General features: G+C 31.4%; 1 protein-coding gene and 1 long non-coding RNA gene across 2 annotated transcripts; both read right to left on the bottom strand.

Annotated features, from left to right (window-relative positions):
* Positions 1–371: 371 nt before the first annotated feature.
* Positions 372–22,142, bottom strand: LOC135801449 (nose resistant to fluoxetine protein 6). Its single transcript, XM_065314950.1, has 8 exons — positions 21,555–22,142; positions 3,742–3,854; positions 3,225–3,583; positions 2,382–2,638; positions 1,921–2,311; positions 1,702–1,867; positions 1,164–1,644; positions 372–1,102 (listed from the first exon to the last, which is right to left on the bottom strand). Exons 1-8 carry the CDS (start codon positions 21,805–21,807, stop codon positions 816–818), a joined length of 2,307 nt encoding a protein of 768 aa, XP_065171022.1. The 5' UTR covers positions 21,808–22,142; the 3' UTR covers positions 372–815.
* Positions 16,766–17,688, bottom strand: LOC135801450 (uncharacterized). The gene is made up of 3 exons (XR_010550371.1): positions 17,289–17,688; positions 17,113–17,224; positions 16,766–17,055 (listed from the first exon to the last, which is right to left on the bottom strand). It is a non-coding gene; the product is annotated as an uncharacterized lncRNA (long non-coding RNA).
* Positions 22,143–23,396: the final 1,254 nt, after the last annotated feature.

Below are 23,396 nucleotides of genomic sequence, written 5' to 3'. Positions count from 1 at the left end.
AATCGGATCGCATGTGCATAATCATCGAGTAAGTACATATATATTATAATTTCAAGTCCGCAAACAAGTGCGGATTGTTTCATTCGATTTACAAGTCATACATTCGTTGAATTGATAAATCATCAAGCGTTTAATTAAGTTTTTGTTTGTTATTAATAATTAAGGATAAAAGTAGTAAAGTAAATCCGCATAATTATTAAAAACTGAAAAACAATGGAACAATAATTTTATATGTCATGATATAGGCAACCCAACGTACGCCTTTTGTTTTCAAGTTTTATAAAATAGTCGAGTGGTTGATAAATACTGAGATAAACATTTTCTCTCAATTGAATGGGTATTGTGACTAGCCAGACTTGATTCACACTTGATTACAGCATAATTTTGGCATTTATTTATAATCGTGCAAACATATCCGTACAAAAATATTATCTACTTCAATTATCGTAACATTTACATCTTACATCATCGAAATACTTAAATATATAACATTTTGAGCTATTTTAAAGTCTAATATTTGTCTAACATTCTTTTATTTGCTTCGTTTTTGTCTTATTTGCTTTTTGTCATTTTTCTTATGTTTAATTCAACTTATCAACGCCTAGTTTTCTTATCTACAAGACATTTTTTGAAGATGCAACAACAGGATAAACGATTAGTAATAATAACTTAAATACATACAACATACAGCAAACGCAGTCATGTAAGGTAAAAAGGGTAAACGTTTAACGCTAGACACTAGTTTCTTAAAGTTACAAAGTTTCTTTGTCATCACAATGTGTTAAATTCCCTCGTTGGGGAATCTGCTTCAACTTCTACGTGGTTTGCAAGTTGGTTTTACGTTTCGGCTGGATGCGTGAAAGAATACGAAGCATCGAAACAACCGGCGCTTCGAAGGACACCGAAACGATGAAACCCAACGCGTAGGAAGCGACAAGTTGTCCCAGGTACAGAATTACCACTACTTCTTTGCCAAGATGCAGAGGGCTGTCCATGTTCATCGCCATCATTCTTATCACAATCGGATGTAAGAGATAAGCGCAGTAAGTAACTCTACTGAATGGGTAGAGAATTGTTGCTGATAGAATTGAATTCGCAACTCCTAGAATCACACACAATATTTAGATGTATAATAAGTTGCCTATGTTAAAATATGTACTAACCTCCATAACCTGTAGTGCAAGCAATTACAATCCATGCCAAACCAAGTGCCCACGCAGAATGACTCAAACTACTGTAAGCAGCGCCGGCAACAGGTGATAAATCAGCTTCATATAATCCATAAACCAAAGACAACAAACACGCAGATGCTAATGTCCATCCAATGGCGACGACCCAGCGTGACATCTTGATACGACAGTTGGTTTTGAACAGAATCCATCCAGCACACATCCCGATTAAATATGGACCCAGGCGAGTATAAGGTTTATCGTAGATTTTATCAAATAGAGCTAGAGGATCATCTGTGGATGGAAGATGACTGTTGATGAAAGCGACGTAAGCAGTGGTGCCCCAGGAACTGAACATGAAGACTGCTAATAGGGTTGCAGCACTTTTAAAATGGCTGGTTGCTAAGATGAGCATTATTGCTCCAACAACATAGAATTGCGTATCGTCAGAGAGGTACCAACTCCATAACATACACTAAAACATTAATAATAAAAATTAATCAATATTTTGAATTAAAATTTAATAATTTACCATTTGATCAACAGGGAATAACGTGTTGATGTATAAAATGTTTCTCCACCAGTACTGCGGGCAATTTTCGTGATCCATTGTTGGTGGTTCAAAGATAGAGTTGTAATTGAACCATTTCATGGTAACTTCAACAACGCCAAGGACATATAGATAAGGCCCTGTCAATCTAAACACAGAGAAATGGTTATGTAAAGAATTATAACCTAAAAAAGTATTTACCTCGCAAAACGATAGAAAATTAAACCAAAGAAATGAAAGATTCCGGATAACAATCCTTTCTGTCCCAAAGTATCCAATTTGCCTTTCGCATTAGTCCTAAAGTACAAAAACGACACTAATAATCCACTTGTAAAGAAAAATGTGTCCACACTGAAGGCGCCATTGGTAACAGTCTGAAAGAGGAACTCTTTCTGTACCACTTTGCGGTATTCCATATTATCTGAGTATTTGAATGCAACTAGACATGTATGACCCAAAATAACCCAGGCCATACTGATGGATTTCAAACCGTGGATGACTGAAATTGTATCGCTGCCAACACTACGGTCACAGATGTGTTTCATGTTAATCCGCACGGAAAATGAAAGAATTAAGTCCTTTAAAATAGACACTAAAAGAAACAAATAAGAAATTATATATAATGTGAAAGTTTAAGTTTAAGATGATAAGTAATATCGTACAACAAAGATGTTCTTCTCCCAATGGCATAGACTCCATTGGTTCAGGTCCGTTATTATTATTAACAACGTACAGATTGCACTTGTTTTTCGTTTTGTCTTGGATATGCATGTCCAGGATCCTGTCGTTCATTTTGTTGGGGTTGGTGTATGTGGTGCAGTTGATGGTGAGCACACGTTTGGAGTCTTCGATGTGTTTGAGGTAGAGGTCGTAGGATGTGCCTACTGTTAGCATCATTATTACAAATGCAGTCACAGCACTAAAAACAGAAAAAAAATATTATTTATGCTTTCGTATGCATAAATTTATAACCAGAATTGAAAAAAATATAATCTATAGTAAAATTATATCTAAATGAATGTTTTAAATTGTAATTTGCGTTTGTTTGTATGTTTGTGACGCTTTCAAGCAAAAACCACTGAACCAATTTTGATAAATTTTGGTATAGAGGTAGTTTAGACTAAGGAAAATAAAATAGGCTATTTTTTGTTTCAAAAATATAACTTATACGGTATAAAATAAGGGATGAAAGTTGATGTAGAAATTTAATTTTAGTTATTGTTGTAAAATTTGAATCTAGATGGCGTTAAAGTGCTTTATTCGCATTTTTCTTTTGTTTAAATTAAAATTTAGAGTTTTACTGACAGAATTGGCACATAATACGTCCAAAAAATTAAAGAAGAAATTAGTTACGCTATTTTTTATTAATATCGACGCAGATAAAGTTGCCTACATTACTATTTTTAAATTACCAAAGAAAAATTACACCACAATGAATTATTTTCCACTTTTTAACTCAAAATCAATATTTTCTTATCACTAATTCCTAAATTTACCATACGTACCATAAAATTTTAAACGTTGTATCATTCCACAATGAATAATGATGCAGTGGTGATCTCACGGCTTCCACTTTAAGCGTAATCGTCTTCGACAATTTCGAAGTCTCCTCGAGAATAAACTTAACATCATCATCATTACAAGTTTCAGGCATACACAGCCCAACATGTAAAATCCGCTCCTCAGAAGTAAAGCTAGAGTTTAAATTAACCCTCAACATAAAGAAGGACACGCTGAATGGCGGAATTGAAGTATAAAGTAGTTTTCCGGGTGTGTAGCCTGATCCCGCACTGGGATTGTTTAATTTCGTTGTGGTGGGTTTACCGTCGACATTGCGTTGGACACGTGCGGTTGTATCGTTCGCCTACGGAAGAAACGGAAAACTCAATGTCAAGGATGTCACATACTCGTATTGTACTTGATTTTTACAAATATGTACATACGATACTTTCACCGTAAGTAATACTTTTACTTATGCAGCCGGAAGGCATGGTAAAAGAAAACGTTTTTTGATGAACTTACAGTAATGAAACTGCCGCCTTTGGGCGCGATGTTTTCACACAGGGATTGGGAACCTGTCCAGAAGTGATTGCCCCAGAACCAACCAGTGGAATATCTGCCACTTGCATCGTCCACTAAAACAAAATAACAACAAAAATTAAGAAAATATTAAATGAAATGCATAAGTATACATAAAAAATAGTTGCGTTAGTTACAACGATTATAACTCAAGAACGCATGGATAGATTTTGATGATCTATGATTTATTGGATTTGTCTTAGACCCAAATAGCAGAATAATTATTAAAATATCAAATACTATTATTTAAACAGTGTTAAATATGCAATTAAAATTTATAGAGAGATTCAAGCATAGTTATAGTTAAATAATTGAACTCCAGAGGGCGCTGAAGTGCATTATTAGCATTTCTCACTTTTTTAAAAATAAAATTCAAGATACAGAATGAAAAAATTGAATTTTTAGTAAAAACTACAGATAAAAAGCTTTTTTAACACAGATATTAAAACAAATTGTTACGAGTATTTGAAGATTTAGCCGGTAATCGATATATAATCCGATAATGCGGTAATTGCTGGATCACTTTCTCCGTTCGCGATGAACGAATCCACACCTCGGTCGTTTACGCGTGACTTCGTTTCGCGTATGTTCCGCGAGTTCGCTCCGCTTCTTTGCGATGATGAAAACTGCGGAAAAGACAACTCAATCGCTTTTACGAACGGTGCAGTCTGCTGCGTCTAATAGTAGGTTATTGACATGATCTCGGTTTTATCCGCACACTTTTAATAAAAACAATACTTTACTTTATTATTCTTATTGTGATATGCGGTAAGTTCAAGGAAACAACCACATTTTAAATTATTGACGAGTTAGGTTATGTTATGAAATGTAAGGTTAGAAAATGTGTATATTGATGCTTGTTTTTTTTTCTTACTCAATGTAGTGATAATTTTTACAATGCGTCAATAATTCTACTTATATAAACTTCAAGTGTATTTTACTTACGTAAAAAGTGCGTATCGATTGTTTCGACGATGTTATGTGTGAATATTTGTTTATAATACTCATTATGATAAACGTGTTGCGTGATAGTACAGTATATTGTACCATCTTATAACATGTACATGTATCTTGTATGCTAAATAAGGAATTCTATTGCATTGCAAGGAGAGTTGATTTATACTTGTAGGAAGCGAGTATTTATTACCGATTGGCATGCGACTGTTAATAAAAAGCAATTTCTCCAACACAATAGACTTTGAGAGCATACAAATTGCATTCACGTTGCAACAAGTTCAAAAAGCGTTCAGAATTGTCACAAAAAAACGATTAATAACAACGTTTCACTACCTACACAATACAAATGTTTTAAATTGACAGATTTTGTGTATAGTTGGTTGCCTACCATGATGCAACACAGGTTATACAGACTAAAACATTAATTTAAACATTTTAAAATTATTCCACACCCTAAATTTACTTTGTGACATTGTTGTCCAGACAAGTTAAACTTAATTTATTTCACATTCTGAACCGCGAGTGCGAAGGACACGGTGAAAGTGTTTCTCCCGTGAGATGAAAGTCTTACGTAATATATCGACTGTCGGTGTCGCGAATCGAGTTCGGTTACTTCGACAGAAAGTTTCGAGTACGAGTAAAGTAAGTAAACTTATGTGTTTACAAGTAGATCGACTTGCTTCTACACGAGAATAATATCTTCCTTGTATGTTTAAAAAAACACTTTAATTCTAAACAATTGCCTCTCACTTTGTGACTCATGTGTGTTTTATGTGAGGCTTAATTGAAGGAATCTGTAAATGCACTTAAAATATTGAACGCATTAAATGCAATGTGTTTGTGTTGTAGAATTCAACATGTCCGGGTGTTACGTCGCTGTGGTACCGATAAAATTGCTAAAAGTAATTACACCCTGTTGTAGATGAGTGTGTTTATCATATTTATGATGTCTGTATTCGTTTTAATTATTTACGAAGTGCAACTTGCAGTTTTATGGCGTTTGTGGTTGATTTTATGGATAATTAATTATAACAATTAGTAAAATCAATAATTTTTATTGCAAACTGAATAATTACTATATTTTGATGATTTTTTATGATTATTTTGAGTTTAATTATTGTTTTGTTTCAGAAATCACTTCTTTTTGCGTTGCTGTTAAATGGGTTGCCTAACCAAACCCAATGTGACATAAATTTAGTGGAATTAAAACTATGTTTCTCGTGTCGCTTGCACTAATGAAGTTTTTTGTTTTATTTTATGGATAATTAATGGTAACTATTAGCCAGATCAATAATTTTTATTGCAAACTGAATACTTACTATATTTTGATGATTTTTAATGGTTTTATGAAGTTTAATAATTGTTTTGTTTCAGAAATCACTTCTTTTGCGTTGTAGTTAAATGGGTTGCCTAACCAAACCTAATGTGACATAAAAGTGGAATTAAAACTATGTTTCTTGTATTGCTTGCACTAATGTGGTTTTGTGGTTTATTTTATGGATAATTAATCGTAATAATTTGTCAAATCAATGATTTTTATTGCAAACTGTATAAAAACTATATTTTGATTGTTTTTTATGATTATTTTGAGTTTAATTATTGTTTTGTTTCAGAAATCACTTCTTTTTTGCGATGCGGTTAAATGGGTTGCCTAACCAAACCTAATGTGACCTATAAATTTGTGGAATTAAAACTTCTTGTATCTCTTGCACTAATGAACTTTACGCTGCCATAAACATTTTATACCATATTCATTTGACTTCAAAGCGTCACTTTATGTCTAATCAATTTTCCACGTCTTGCATAACACAAGCAGAATTTCATCATCAAAAATTGTAAATTTTACGATTTGTGCTTCGCTGTGAATTCCACAAGCTTGTAAAACGTAAATTACCTGTTAACAACAAAGTAACAGCGTGTTGTTGTTGTTAATAACAAATTATTATTACAAATTACAAATTACTAATTAGATTAGTCTGATTGAATTTGTTGTGAGTGTGATCGAGATTTAATTAAAGTGACTGGGAGCTGAACTATATAGTAGAAATTGAGAGTTTCAAAATTTTCGACCGCACATTAGCAACTTGTTTACCTTGCGCTGAAAGACAATCGTTCTCGAAGTCAGCTCTCAAGAGGCCAAACACGTATTTGAAATGCAATTGTTAATGACACTTGGTTGCTATATTGGTTGCTACATGCACCCAACAGTTGGTAATTATTGTTTACAACAGTTATTGGTTATTTATCGCTGGATTTAAAAATTGTGCAATATGCAAAAACAATTAAAATCATTCTTGGTAAAAATTCACGTTTTATTCTACTAATTTCACTTAAAATAATTTTTTTGTCAAATTATTCTAATATAATTCTTCAAATATGATTTTTTTAAATCTTTTTCAACTACTTAGAACTATTAAAATTGAATCGTACTTTAGTTTGAGTACTTTAGTCACGGCTTTGGTCATCTGTGTATAAAATATCACTTTTGGTGTCTCAAAGCGGTAGAAAAACTGGCGCTTTAAAGGTGGAAATAGAAAAACATTAAAATCATACAAACAAACAAATGTCTTAAGTATTTTTTCTTTTGAAACTCAACAAGATAAACAATCAATCAAATTGTTGTTATTGTCAATTATTGTACAATGTGGTTTTTGTTTGTTTATGTGTGCAAATATTCGTATATCTGCACAACTAGCAAATGTTACTGCGCACTTAAACACTTTATAAGGTTCTAATATGTTTGTTAAACAGTCATTAAATAATTTATCGTAGTATGAGGATATTCTACGTAGAAAAGACGCCAATAATTTTATTTGTTTATTTGTGATTTCCTTCAATAGGCAAAATAGGTAAAACCATAACCACAAAATTTGGTGATTTTATTGACGGAAGTACTTTAGTCACGGGCTTTAATCACGGGGAGCAGCTTGCGCCTGCGCATTATGTAGCTAAACGTTATTAAACAAAAACTTCCGTTTAGCCATTTGATACTTAATATACTCTTGTAATTGAACACATCTCATAATACTAATTATCATTATGTACCTATCATGTAACAAGTGATATTAATTAATTAATTGACGCAAATTAGTGAATCGTAATATGTAATGTTTCGTAATGTGTAATTTATTGCGTTCGATGCGGATGATATGACGATGCTCAATACACATAATCGTCTACACTCAACATAATCCTAACCTCAATATAACTCTTTAATTTTTTTCGACATTACATTACATTACATTACAGTACGGTACATTGGTCAGTGGTTACACATTCATCATTAAATATTATGTGATATAACGTGCGAGTAGAGTAAGAAAGTATTACAGTTAATATTAAATATCACCTAATTATCAGTGTTAAATTTAATTTTTACTATATTATATCAACCTCATAATTTGGGTGTAATTATTAAGTAATTACAGAAGCAAATTAATTACATTATGCAACCAAAACTACAAGTATTGTTTGAGTTAGTAGTTTTTAAATTAATAGCTTTTAAATCACACCTGAATTCCATTGTATTTCATTAATTCCTGTGCTAATTATAATTATATTTAATTTACACTTATGTGTTCTTCAAGTTATGAAATTATTTAAATATGTAGGTAATAATATTCAGTATTAACGTGTGGTGTAATTTGGGAATTGATTTCACACTAGTGTAAAAAATACTATCTTACATTGTTTTACATTTTTCTTATTTTGTTATTTTTAGCTTTTGACGCAAAACTTAGATAAAACTAACCTCAAAATATATTTAATGTTTTAGTTTTCATCGGTAGGTGGCACTGACGAAGCAATAAACTGTAAATTAGTCAATTTAACATTAAAAAAATTTCTTTTGTAATTTTGCGTACATTTTATAAGGAAAGCCAATGAACAATAAAAAACGTAACGATCAAATCTGCATTTTCATATTATTTAAAACAAAAATTATTTAAAAAGCAGGAATGACATTTAAAATTGAATAAATATTTACACTTGCTATATAATACCAATAATTTATATATAATTTGATTAAAATATCTACATAATAATAATAATATTGTACAATTTGATTTCATTTGAATTCCGCGATTTCAATTTGCTTCTTTGAGTACTCGTACTCGTACTTGCAGTTATCGAATTCAGCGATCACTGTTACGAGTGCCTCGTCTTGTTAAGATCGCAACTCGTAACAGATGGAATAATACAACACGATGCCGTGATTACGCTCTAGCTCTCCGCGCCAAGAAAGTAAAACACGCGACTAGAGATTCTAATAAATATACATACACTATGCACTCACACGCATGCAAATTGATGTAACTCTAGACTTTGTGTTGGTCTCTCTGTGATATACCAGGTGATTTGTGACGTAAAGCTATGCTTACGAGTACATGCTGGTGCCATTTGGCCTTATTACGATGATAATTTATTAAATAAAGTGCAAGACATTTTAAAAATGTAATTAAATTCTTGTTGGGAACTTAGTTTGCGTGGTTTTTAGTAAAAATGTAATTAATTTTTATTTTTTGGTTTTTTGGACCTAGTATGTGCTAATTTCATCAATAAAATCCGCTATTTTATTGTAAATAAATGAGAAATGACAATAATGCACTTTAGCGCCATCTCTGAGTGAATTATTTAACTAAAATTATGATTGAATGTCTATATAAATTTTTATTTACTATTTAACACTGTTTAAATTACAATTTCCAATATTTTAATAATTATTCTGCTAGTCGGGATGGAGACAAATCCAATAAATCATAGATCATCAAAATCTGTCAAGTCGTTCTAGAGTTATAAATGTTGTAACTAACACAACTGGTTTTTTATAGCTACAGATTTTTAATAAACATTTACATAAAAGTTAAAACATTCATGTTGATAATATAATTAAAAATTAATTTTGAGGTTAGTTAGATAGTGTTCTTGCCATATGTGTTGCATATGTTAAGCAGTAATAATTCAATATCCATTCCCAAAAAAACTAAACAATAATTTTCACTTTTTTATGTATTTAAGACATACCTTAAAATGCAAAATATTAACGCAATCATCGTGTTACTCAGCACATTCGCAAGTAGATAATAAAAGTGACAGTGGCAAGAAACAACGAGAGAAACTTTTTTCTTCCGCGCGTCATGGCGACTCATTCATAAAGCTCATGACAAATAATTGCGAAATTAAAAGACTGAAAAGCCACTTTACGCACAGGTGAGCACGCACGATAATTGGCCTTCAACGTCTGCAAGTCCACGTACGTATTGCCACAATCAGCTAAACTTGAGTTATCTCGGTTTACACGCATTAAACTTCACTGCCCAGAAGCACACTGCGTTATATCGTCAAGAAATACGAGTAAACCGATTAAATTGGTTGGGAAGGTAGTAAAAGTGGCATGACCAAGCATCTATTGAGTTTCTTGTTTATTGCTATAGGAAATCTAATATCTCATAGTATAAACTAATAATGTAATGATTTATATAAAGTCACGGTGCCCTTAGATAGAAAGAAAATTATGAATTAATCTATTAAAGTTATTAACAAACTACTTGAAAACAATTTACATTTTTAAATCTTTGAAATTCGTTTGCATACTAATGGAAAATACATCCCGTGACTAAAACCCGTGACTAAAGTACTTTAGTCACGACTTTGCCCGTCTGTGCTTAAAGTACCACTTTTTGTGTCTCAAAACCTTGTAAAAACTGAGGCTTACGATAAAATTATTTAAAGAATCAAATAATAATGTAATGAACTCAATAAAATCAAATTTTAATTTTAATTATCCTGTAAATTCTGATAAAATATGCTTTTCAAGATTTTAATACTCAGAAAGCAATACAAAAAGTTGATTACTTTTTCAGTTAATTATTTAATGATTGAATCATTCAAAGTACGATTTTCCTTAACAATAAAAAATGATTTGCATTGATTGAGTTGCTGATGTGAAATGGAATTAATTCGGGTTTAAACGAGCGAAAATTGCAGACAGTGCAAGTGAAAGGATGTTGTGAGCGATTTCAACGCCCGGAAAGCCAACAACAGTCCAACGCTTTCGAGTATGACGAAGATTTCGCACGGAACGCGCAAATAAGCGTCCGAAAACTTTCCAAAATTTTATGCGTAATTGCTTCCAATAAATGCCAACAATCGAAATTCCACAAGTAAATTGTGCAATAAGTAAACAACCAGGGCTATTTCAGCCCCCATCTACTGGCTTTCGATTTCTACCATTGACGAAAATATTTTCTTATTTCGTGATTTATTTTATCTTTTATTTCAAGAACAATGCTCAATAAATTATGGACATTTATGGTATACACCGACGACTTTTTGAAAATGCAAGTCGTGAATATCAAAAAAGTGCTACACAATAAATCTTTGATTTCTCATTTGATAGTAGATGCAAACAGAATTTGTTGCATGTGCAGAATGAAGAAAACAACAACAGGATTACCACGATTAAACCGCGTTGAAAGTGAAAGAAAGAGTAAAGATGCATCGTGCAAGTCACACTTCATTATGGTCTCTGTTATGCACTCTGTGCACAATTTGTGCAGCGCGAATTTTATACATTATATAATTCAATGAGTAATTAATTTAGCCACGGTAATCTCAGTGAGAATTTTACTTATTAAAGAAATATTCACTTAAAACAAAGAATTTTTACTTCTACCTTTATTTTGCCAATTTTTCCACGGTTTTGAGACGCAAAAAGTGGTACTTTAACCACAGACAACCAAAGCCGTGACTAAAGTACTTTAATCACGGCCTTTAGTCACGGGGTGAAATTCCGAGCAAATTTCAAAGATTTAAAATACAAAAATTTCAAGTAGAAAAAATAGCGTATGCATCACGTGACTAAACAATATTAAACACTTGATTGATTAAACGCTTGTTTTTAATCAATCTCGTGACTAAAACTCATATTTAATCACTTGATACTTAATATTTTATTCTGTACAAGTGATTAAAATACAGTATTGAAATCCTGTTGTAGTAAATTTTGTTGAATCATTAATTACAATCAATAAAATTATATAACCTCTACCAATTTGAAAATGAAAAGAAACGCACATAACACTCCACGCGTAATTTGTAATGTTGTAAATAATTATAGTAAAAGCAACTTGTTACAGAAACTCCTCACTCTTACATCTACCTTCGAGTACATAATCATTCATTTAATGAAGAAGTGTGGCAATAGTGATAGCAGTAATTATTTATAATACAAATTCAACACCTAGTGAGTTAAGCTCTACTTTTTCTTCATATTTTTAACAAATTAAAAAAATATATCACTGCAATAAATAATTGATCGCATAAGCATGTGCCTGACCTGCGTAAGCAACAACAACAACAACAACACACATTAAAAATTATATAATCTCAATTACTTTTAAGTCATGCGAATATTGCACTCGTCTACGAGCACTATATCGGGAATATTCGCCGATTATGTTTATTATGCACTGCGTCCCAGTTTCGTTTGACCTGCATTTATTTTTTGCGCTTTGTTTTTAACTTTCGGTGATTCGTTTTGACACACTTGTTACTTTCTGCTTTATATAATATATGTACTAATGTATAAACAAATAGTATGGTGATGACATATAATTTGCAAAGAGTGTTTACTTGGATTAGTATCATTGCAATAAAAAATATGACGGTGCAGGCTGTTTAGTTTTGGTCAGGTGGTGTCACAACCGAATAACCGACAATATGAAAATGTGTTAATTGTGTTAAGGTCGCAGACTATCGAATTCCATCAATAGATTGAAATTGGTGGTGATTACAGAAACATTGCTTAACAATAAAAGTTACAAGTTAAGTTGTTATAATGTTATATTTGGACAAAACTTATTTTTTTGTGTTTTATGTTAAAATTTTAGAAAAACTTTGTTAATTTAGTTTTTTTCTAGAAATACAGAACAAATTGAAATAATTGATTATATTTATATCCAATAAAATTGAATTTCAGTCTTTAGGCACAGGCTGCACCGGCAAACGTCGTATCCTATTAATTATTTTACTACATTTAATTCAATTAAAGATAAAAGTTATTAATCGAAAATGAATTGTGCAACATTGTTGCTCCAGATTCTGATTCAGCTATAAAACAACCTCACAGCTAGTCACAAACTTGGCTATCCGTGTTTAAAGTGCCACTTTTTGAACATTTATAACTCGAAAACAGCAGTTAAATAAGTATTTTTAAGAATGTTGTAAAACTTCGATTTTATTACAACAGACAGAAGAAATAATGGATTTTTTTCCGTTGTGCGCAGGCGCAAGCTTCACCCCGCGACTAAAACTCGTGACTAAAGTATTTTAATCACAGCCTTGGCCGTCGGTGTTTAAATTACCACATTATGTATTTAAAAACCGTGGAAATCAATGATTTATTTAAATTTAGAAATCATGATCCATATTGTCATTAACCAATAATTAATCATGAAATAATAAAATAGACATTGTATCATGCAAATGATCATTAATCGCAACTTTACGTGTTTGAACTCTTCCGATAACATAGTTTTCCAAACGTAATTACAAATATTGATGTTTCAACAATTGTCAATGTTCGATTACATCCCGTATAAGTCGTATTAATGTCATGCCATCCGGCACACCACGACACACTTTAAATCTATACTTATTTTAATATTAATATGATTATAACATTTCCTTTTCACTTTTTATTTCAACTTGAGTTGTTGAACTTTATCTTGTGTCTACTATACTGGTATCTCTTGCTACATAAACGTTTTTTCTTCTTTTTCTTCTTTTAGTCTGCCTCTACTAAAGTATGTAGAAATAAAATGGTAATTTTTTGAATGTAAAATAGAATACTATTCTATTTTCATAATCTTCGTTTTTTTAAAGCTCGCTTAACTGATATTTATCATCTTGCTTAATATGAAGTAAGACGATATTAAGATGATGTTTAGATGAACGTAAATATATTTTTTATGTTGATGTTAAAGTGCTTTTTATATGCAGGATTACATGCGGCATTGTCCTTGAAAAGTGAAATTTTACTTTTTTACCGGTCTTCTCATTAGTGCACAAATGCTTCTAGTAGACTTGGTGCAGTCGAACTTCTAACGTTGCAAGAATTATTAATTAATATCGATAACTTTCTTTTTTCATTATTTATCACACGGTTTAATGGTTCAGTTTTCGAAACCAATCAATTTATTTTTTATAATTTATTATATTTCAAATTAATTAATGCAAAATTCATATATATTATAACACTGTTTGACATTTGACTCACAATGAAGTTTATTTAATTTTTTTTTGTCACAAAGATTTTTATACCAAAATTTTTTAAAGTAGTTTTAGTGGTTGAATTCTGCATTACCTACATCTGAATTATTATCTGCAAATGCGCAGGCGCAAGCTCCACCCCGTGACTAAAGTCCGTGACTAAAGTTCTTTAGTCACGGGTTTGACCTTCGTGTTAAAAGTATCACTTCTTGTGCCTCAGATTCGTAAAAAAAACTGAGGTTTTAATGGTGGAAGTATAAACATTTTTCCAAATCCAAAAATCGACGATGAAATTATTCTCAAAATTGCAAAATTGATAATAAAATATTTGTTTTAAAAAACGAAGAAAGAAAAAATCTATAAAATTGAATACCGCAAATGACAATGACCACAACAACGTTCCTTAATTACAACCAAAGAATTTAGCAGTTCTTGAGTGAATTATTTGGCAACGAATAATAGCCCATTATTTTGGTAGTATTAATTTGATGTAATGGGTACACGCGGCAACTGTGTATAAATAATTGAATAATAAACCCACCAAATTGCTCAATTGTGTGTTTAGCCGTGTGTATTTCTACTATTTCTACACATCTTTTGTCCTGTGATTGGGCAATTAAACTTTCGTTCGACCACATCGACAATTGCTACGACCTTAGCCTTAGTAATTAATTAATTAATTAATTAAATAAATAATTAATCAAAATTAAAATGGAAATACTACTAAATTAATATTTTAATAAAATATACTTTCACATGACATAATAAGAATATTACATACACGTTTATAATGCCATTAATACTTTTATAACGATGCGCGGCTTAGAATGCGGCAGAAAGCAAGAATACGAATAAAATGGTTCAATGCTCAAACGAAAATGAAATCGAATGATTCAAACAAGAAGTAGAACCAGTAGTCTGGTCGCATAATACCTGCATAAACACGTAGTTGTAGTCGTTTGTCGGCCGGTTAGAAATAGAATACGAGAGTTAAATGTTATAAATGCATTCTGGTTTCGAGAAAGGTGGAATTAAGTTGTTGTATTCTTCAGGATAATTTACAATGCAAATTATTTTCGATTTTTTACAACAGACAAAAGAAATAGTGGATTTTTTTGTTTTTTTGCGTTGTACACAGACGCAAACTCCACCTCGTGACTAAAACCCGTAGATAAAGTACTTTAGTCACTGCCTTGGCCGTCTGTGTTGAAATTACCACTTTATATGTCTCAAAACAGTGAAAAAAGGTGGTATAAGTAGAAAAACAATTTTTAAATCGAAAATTTAATTTTACATAAAAAATTTAAATAAAAATATTTTTTTATAAAAAAAAATTTTTCTAAAAGTCAAAATATTCGACTAAAAAATTTTATTAGTTAAAATTTCTTCATAGTTTTCTTCAAAAACGCAAAAATTGTCTTTGCGCATAAACCCACACTTGAAATAAAGTTAAATGTCAGGGAAAAGCGTTAGAAGTTGGAAGTCAAGTAGCAAATTGCATAAAATCGTGTTGCAACTGCAAGTCGGTGAAACGAGCGAAGCAGGAACGAAAGCGCCCATCGCCGGCGAATTTGTCCGCAAACGCATGTAAACTTAACTTAAGTCTGACTTAGGTTTAAGCCAGCTTGACGACCTGACATGCTAACGACACATCAAGTGCACCAGCCGCTGCACTGGAAATTATACCGGCGGAGCACTGAGGCAGCAGCGTATGGAAACGTATAATTTGCGCATAAATGCATCGCTAATCACCACTGCTTGTAATTACTGCAATCACATGCATCATATATGATCAAGGAAGTGGGAAAATTGGAGAATTTTTATTTAGGAACAACTAACAACAGTTTGACAAAAAGTTGCGCATTATTTGCATAAATGTTGTACGTTTAATGACTTTTCAACCTTCGCGTCTACGCAAGTTGCATTTCCTGATTTTAAATGTTAAACGTTGCAACACAAACTCTCTCTATTTATTTATATGCCTTTGCTATTTGTTTTCTTTAGAATATCTGATTTAGTTGCGAATTTGTTATTACAGCATAAGCAAAGAAAAACGTTTTGTATTTGTGTTACCTTGAACTAATTTAGAAAAAAAATGAAAATTATTGTAGACATTTAAATGTGATTCATGAAACAATTACAAGTAACTATTGTGATTGTGGTAGTATTTTAATCTGGTTTTAAGTTGGCGCAAGTCGTGTTCCAATAGCTGCAAGAACCTAAGCAGGAGAAAGAATTCAATCACAATCACAATTAAACAATATAATTTATTACGAAGGTAATTCAAACAACTTGTTGGGTGTTAAGGTAGAACAACTTTCAATAAAATGCAATTGTAATTGAAATTGCGTATTGAACATTGCTAATAATTTGTTGTTATTGATTTAAACAACTTTTTTCTACTTCCATAAGTTTTTCCACGGTTTTCAAGCATAAAAAGTGGTATTTTAAACACGGATGACCAAAAGCGCGAGTAAAGTACTTTCGCCACGGGCTTTAGTCACGGGTTGGAGGTTGGAGCATATAAAATTTTACAAAACTGTAATTGTATTATGAGACACAAAAAGTTGTTTTTCATACAGGTAAGGACAAAACCGTGACTAAAGTAGGTGACTAAAGTAAAGCATACTATTTAAATCTAAAATGTAATATTAATTAAACTATTCAAACGTACATAAAACGCAAACATTTTTTCCAAGACAAAAACACAAATTGCTAAAATATAACCAAAAATTAAAAACCAAAATGGCGCCTGCAAATGTTCCAGATTTAACGCTTTTGGTATATTTGGCGGGGGCTTGTTGTCCAAATAGGCTAAAGTTGCAAATACTTTATAATAAATTCTGTATATTTGCAATTCCCAAGCGTTAACCAATCCATTCTCAAAAACCCTCTGCATATAAATGTTGAATTGTGGAATTAGAGACGCATACGCACTATTTCTCGCCAGAATATGTGTATAACCTGATCTGTCTCTGGTTTTCATGGGCTGAAAATCCATATTATAGAATATATGAGCACTTTTACAAACTGAAATAATTAAAAGTATAAATTCTGTAATTTATTAGATTTGCAAAAAAAATTTACGTCCACTGCTTGTCACAAAACTAGGAAATATTATAGTTCCTTCTTCTCCTTTTTTTACTTTGTCCATGACTTTGTCTTGAAGTTTAAACAAATTGTTGATTTCGTCCATTCGCTAATAAAATTAAAAAAATATTTTTAGCCAAGATACGAATGTATGAATATACTGATAATATTACATCAAATAAAGAGACATCTCTATCATACAATGCAAAGACTCCATCATCAAGTGTCAATTTAATCAGACCATGATTTGCAATATCCTCGTCATTTTTAATTTCTGGCTCATATTGCGGAGAAATCATTTGAGTAACAACACCAGATGCAAATAAAGAAGAAAACAAAACCACCAAGATAATCGCAAGTGCAAAAATCGATCGAGAACGAAAATGCAGCGGAATTTCTTCCACTCTTATCGGTTGCAATAAAAACAAACCAAAAACAGCCCAAAACGGTGAAACAATCGTACTATTTTTCCATAAAAACTTTTCGAACTGATAATACACAGCCACAGATAAACCTGAAAGTAATATTAATACCCATAAAGGACCTTCAAACACTCTCACCAACTGCAACCAATGATTTTCTAACCTAAAAATATTTATATTAATACAGAAGTGTTAAATGTGTTGCATACCACTGGAATTACTTTGGTTTAGGCACATAATACACTAGAATGTAATGTGTCGCAGCATAAGTCTGCGGATTATAAGCTTGAATTGAACTTCTCGCTGCCAAAAAGAACGATGGTTTAACAAAAGATGCATGTATAATAGACTCATTTTTTGCCAGAACAATCGTTGATATATTAAGATACTTAGCAAATAGATTTATGAAAATAATATCCAACGCAACAAAATTCACATTATTATTAATTATGTGTATGTGTAATAATGGATAATCCAAATTCACTTCTATATTTATAATAGTACCAGGATATTTACTCCAGTAATTATCAAAAAATCGATCAATGCTATTCTCTGGACTGTTATAAATAAATTTTTTAGATTTAACATCCCAGCTGTTTAATGTCGCAAATACATTTTGATCCAAATTAGAATATACAAGTATATCAAAATGATCCTGTGCTGTTACGGCGTCAATTATAACAACATTCAGACCATAATTGTAAGGTTGAAGTTGATGTAGATAAATATTTGTTTCTTTTAGTATTATGATGGCTTTAATGTCGGTGTTTCTATTTTGGATCATACATGAATGGTATGGTGAAAATTGTTTAAATATTAAGAGTAAAGGAGGATCTTCTACGATGAATTGTCGGCAGCCATGACTGCATGTGAAGTCGTTTAATATGACTGGATATTTATCCGCCATTGGAGATATTTGTAGGTTTATGTATTTATGTGGGGTGTAGTAGGCTATGCATTGGTCTGGTTGGAAATGTTTTGATGTTATTACACTCACGAGAAGATTCAGGGACAGTTCGATTTGCAACAACATTTTGTGTGTTAGTTGGGAAGGTACTGAGAATATAGGAAATTTGTATTTCTAAATATGTATAATGTAAATATGATATTGTTGTCAGCGATGTGAATGTTTTGGTGTCAGTAAAATAGGAATAAATTTAGTTAAGCACCAGTTTTAGGCGTTTTGGGTAATTGGAATAAATATGCTTGATCGGCACTTCAGTGTCCAAATGATAATTGAGCTGATTTTAAGAGGGTAGGGTTGTTCTAACTCAGTTAAATTAGCAAAAAAAATAAGCACAATTAACATAAAAAGTTTTTTAAGCTCAAAACGTGCTGTTTTGCTATAATAATAATTTTCAAGCATTTTAGATCGTTGAAATCGTTCAAATTAATGCAATTTTATTAAAAAAACCCAACAATAAAGCATAAAATTTGTCCAAATTTTGAATATCCCCGCAAATAAAAGATAAAATGTCTTCAACCGTATTAGTATTGATGGCAATAGTATAATAAGTATTAATCGGCAAAACGGAAGTGTTTATAACGAGATTGATTGAAAGCAAGCATAGCGAGCGTTTAATCAATCGGGTGTTTAACAATGTTTAGCCACGTGATGTTTACGATATTTTTTTTTATTTTAAAATGTTGAAGTGGGTGTGAAGTGGTGTAAATGTGAAGCAACTTTCAATAAAATGCAATAATGGTAACAAGTTGCATTGAAAGTTCATACCGGTAATTGCAAATATGTAATTTGCTCTCAAGGTTTCGAGCGAGGTTTCTTTCTAAATCATAATATTCATAATTGTAGGATAAAAATTAAAAAAATTTTTTGACAAAAACGCTCGCAAATGTTTAAAATTTAATCTTTTGTCAATTAGAAATATTCTGGTGGTAAATAATTTCGATCACATAAAAATAAATTCCATTAAACACACTTTTTGACTGTTTTATTCAATATATATTAATAATCCTTTTATATTCGTTAGTCACTAATGTATCAATATAATATAATTACCGAAAAAATATTAATAAAGCGAATGAAAATATGTACTATCAGTTAATAAAATTATCCATTATTAAAATGGATAAATCAATTACTAAATTATTCAAAATTACCCACCATTTTACTTTCTTTTTATAAACAAATGTTTTGAACTCCTTGATTAATTTATTGTCGCTTTAATCAAAGCTTTGAACTCTATGTGTAATGTCTCGTATGTAATGATGTGTTGGCATAGTCCATTTCACTTTTAATTACAACTAGACCGCATTGCATGCCTATCATTGTAAGTAATACCTACATAATGCAATTAAAACACTTACATAAAGTTGTAGACAAGCACAACTGTCGTTTATGGGCATTATTATAGCGGGCAAAGATAATGCCGACAGGCACGAACATTTCATTAATGCGACTGTAACGTCAACGAAATGTTAAGTAATAACAAGCTGCCTGAATTTAATAATTCGTTAATTTTCATTCACAATACTTTTATGTTATTAGTTGGGTTATATTATTAACATTAGGGGTATTTTGTTTAAAAAATATAACTGAATTGATGAATATTTGGGCAGAGAGAGAAAAACTTGCAAAAATTCGTATTTTTTCTACTTCTACATTTAAAGCGCTTGCTTTTTACGGTTTTGAGGCACAAAACAAAGGCGGTGACTAAAGGACTTTAATTGTTTTCCTCAGGAACCGTTTTTGCTAAGAATTCACAAAATTACAATTCAAAGAAATTAATTTCAAAGCAAATCGGCAAGTTCCAACATGCAAGCATCACTCCGTGACTAAAGCTCGTGACTAAAGTACTCTAGTTTTTTCCTCTGGAACCGTTTTTGATATGAATTCACAAAATTGCCATTCAAAGAAATTAATTTCATAACAAATCGCCAAGTTCCAACGCGCAAGCTCCACTCCGTGACTAAAGCTCGTGACTAAAGTACTCTAGTTTTTTCCTCAGGAACCGTTTTTGTTATGAATTCACAAAACCCGTGACTAAAGTACTTTAAACCTATCTGTAATTTTTAACCACATTTATTTTTTCAATTATTATAAAACTAGCTAAAATTATTGTTTTCCTCAAGCTTCATGCTCATAACTGAGGCCATTTTAATTTTAATTTTAATTTTTCTTCCTTATAAACCCACACATGCAATAATAAGTTGAATCCAACATAAACGCACCTAATAATATTATGTGCTCACATCGCAATACAGAAAAACATGTGTGACGCTTCGCTTTCTAATCAAACAGCGTTAAAAATTATATTTGAAAATAATTAAAATAACGCGCACGTAACACCCGACACACTTCACAACTTGCACTTTAAAAACTCAGAACAAACACCAGAATCCACAATATTTATCAATTACAAAAATTTGTAAATTTTAAATAAAAGATTAAAATATTTAAAACAAATGAAAGTAAAACATAAACCATAAACCATAGACAATATAAAATACAAAAACACAGAAATGTAAATCCAATTGGCATACGCGTAACATAAAGTGTTACGAGTTACGCACCTGGCCACAAGGCGTACACTTTTATATAATCATTAATAGATTTCGTGTTATGCATTCTATCGTATGAATGAATGTATCATTCGAAAATGTAAAATCTTTTATTTTGTGAATAACTTAAACGTTAAGCATTTATTAGCGCTTCGCGCGCTTGCAGAAGCGAAAGAAGAACATTAAGAACACCACAGAACAACGTTTTGTTGACTTTTGGCGTTTCTTTTATTTAATATTTGTTTAAAATTGTTCTGGTGCCCGATTTCTCCGCGCTAACTGGCTGAAATGATCAACAGCTCATATTGACACTAATTTTTCGGTCTTGAAACGCTTCGAAATCGTAAACAACTAATTTTTTACTTGAAATAAAAGAATAAGCAATTTTTAAGAGACAAAAAATACTAAAAAATGCATAAAATTTTCTTTTTGCTTTAATTCCAAGGCAATAAAACGCAATTTAAAAAATTTTAAAATAATTAAAAATGAAAAACTTACTTTTTAAAGCCCAGCTTTCAGTACTCTTCAATCCTTTAATGTATTTTTCCACATCTTCAACACATCCACCAGTCAAACCCTTGATGATATTCGGGAAATTCTGAGCGAGGAGTTCCGTATTATAAAAATCCAAGGCTTTCGCCAAACTTTGCGCTTTATCGCTCGGCGCGTTATCAATATCTTCACTCGCGAACACACCAACATGTCTATACACGCATGCTATCACGAACAGCCACGCTGTTATCCGCGCCATTTTCAAATAAATAATTTTTCACCCCTTAAAATTATTACCTTAATTTAATCACTGATTTAATCTGATTATTCACTAATATTTAAAATGTTCCCAACCGTCAGAAATAAAACATTGTGGAATAAAATAAAATAAAAATCAAAAATTCGTTGTTATCAGCACGCGGTCGTTGTTTGAAGTGTGCTGTTGGTGTCGAAGCGCGTTTTCTTGTGAATTGCGGTGGCTGGTTGGTGTTCGGGCGCACGTCGCACTTCGGCGCGTGAGGTTCCCTGACCAGGTGGGGCCGATTACTTTCTCTCTCGATTTATTCGGCGATACGAGCGTTCGTAATACTCTGGTAATACTTACACGGCAGAAGGCAGTGAGTTATCTGCGCGTTTGTCCCCGCAGGAATACATACCTTTTCGATTTCGACTCGATCGCGAGGCGCGAGACGTGTTTATGTAATCGGATTGAAAGTTTGTGGCGTTTGCGGTGAAGCATCTTTCGCTTTCAAGCAGATTTTAAGTAAATGACGGTCAGAGGTTTCAAATTAATGTTTCAGGTACGAATTTATTGAAATAGAATAAAAATCAAATCAAAAAACAACAACATTTTTTTTACGTTTTACTGAAGATAAATTTGTTTTATTTTGGGTTTTATTAACTTAATCATTGATTTTTATGTTTAGCTTTAATATTTTCATCGTGTTTTGAGATGAAGTTGATTATTGAGCAAAATATGCCAAGAAAAAGCTTAAAATTGTGAAAAAACGTCAAAAAACGTTAAATAACTTAAAATATAAATATTTTTGCATAAAATTTCCAAGAAATGACATAATAATAATAATATCTTCCATACTTCCCATATTTAATTTTAATTCTTATTCCATAATACGTTTTGTCGCAATTTGTTGCCACATACATTTTAATATCTAGTCTTTGGTCAACGTTGAGTTTGTTCATATTTGTAAGAACAACTCTCGTGCGTTTCGTGCTGGCACCAGACGCAATAACCAATGCTTAAGATTTCCGGTGTTTGGCAATCGTTCAGCCGTGTCTTGTGCCACGTTGTACACGTGAATATGTACTAACAATTAGACATTCGGTACTAATTTTCATATTTATTCTTACTTTTCTGTGCACGTTCATTATTCAAATGGGCACGATCACTTTTTCACCTTCAACGCAGTGGGCACTTTTATTGAAAGAATTAATTATTATAATAATAAGTAATATGCAGAAATTGTTTCAAGGATGAAAATACTTTTTGAATGACAATAAAATAGAAAATCTTTTTTTTTCTTAGAATTTGTAAGTGAAAAATGTAATTTTTGGTTAAAATCGTTAAAATTAATTGTATTATTGACCTGAAATTAATAATAATAATTATAATGATTGTGAAATTTAATTAAATGAGTAGAATTTTGCAGAACTTACAATAATAAACAATTTTCACGTTGTATATTTTAATTTCACTTAGTATTTATAGTAGGCAACCCACAATACACCAATTTAGTTTATAATTCATTTGAATTTGTTTATTTATTTAAAACTATTGGATGTTTCAATTAATAAATGGATAAAATGTTGGAATTATATGTAAATTCAATA

Source organism: Atheta coriaria, unplaced genomic scaffold, assembly GCF_025399875.1.
Source record: "Atheta coriaria isolate IRGN ID8LTWV9N9 unplaced genomic scaffold, Caltech_Dcor_3.1 hic_scaffold_10_pilon, whole genome shotgun sequence".
NCBI classification, from domain to species: domain Eukaryota; kingdom Metazoa; phylum Arthropoda; class Insecta; order Coleoptera; family Staphylinidae; genus Dalotia; species Dalotia coriaria.
Note: the sequence above shows the minus strand (reverse complement) of the source record. Positions and strands in the feature narration are given on the sequence as shown.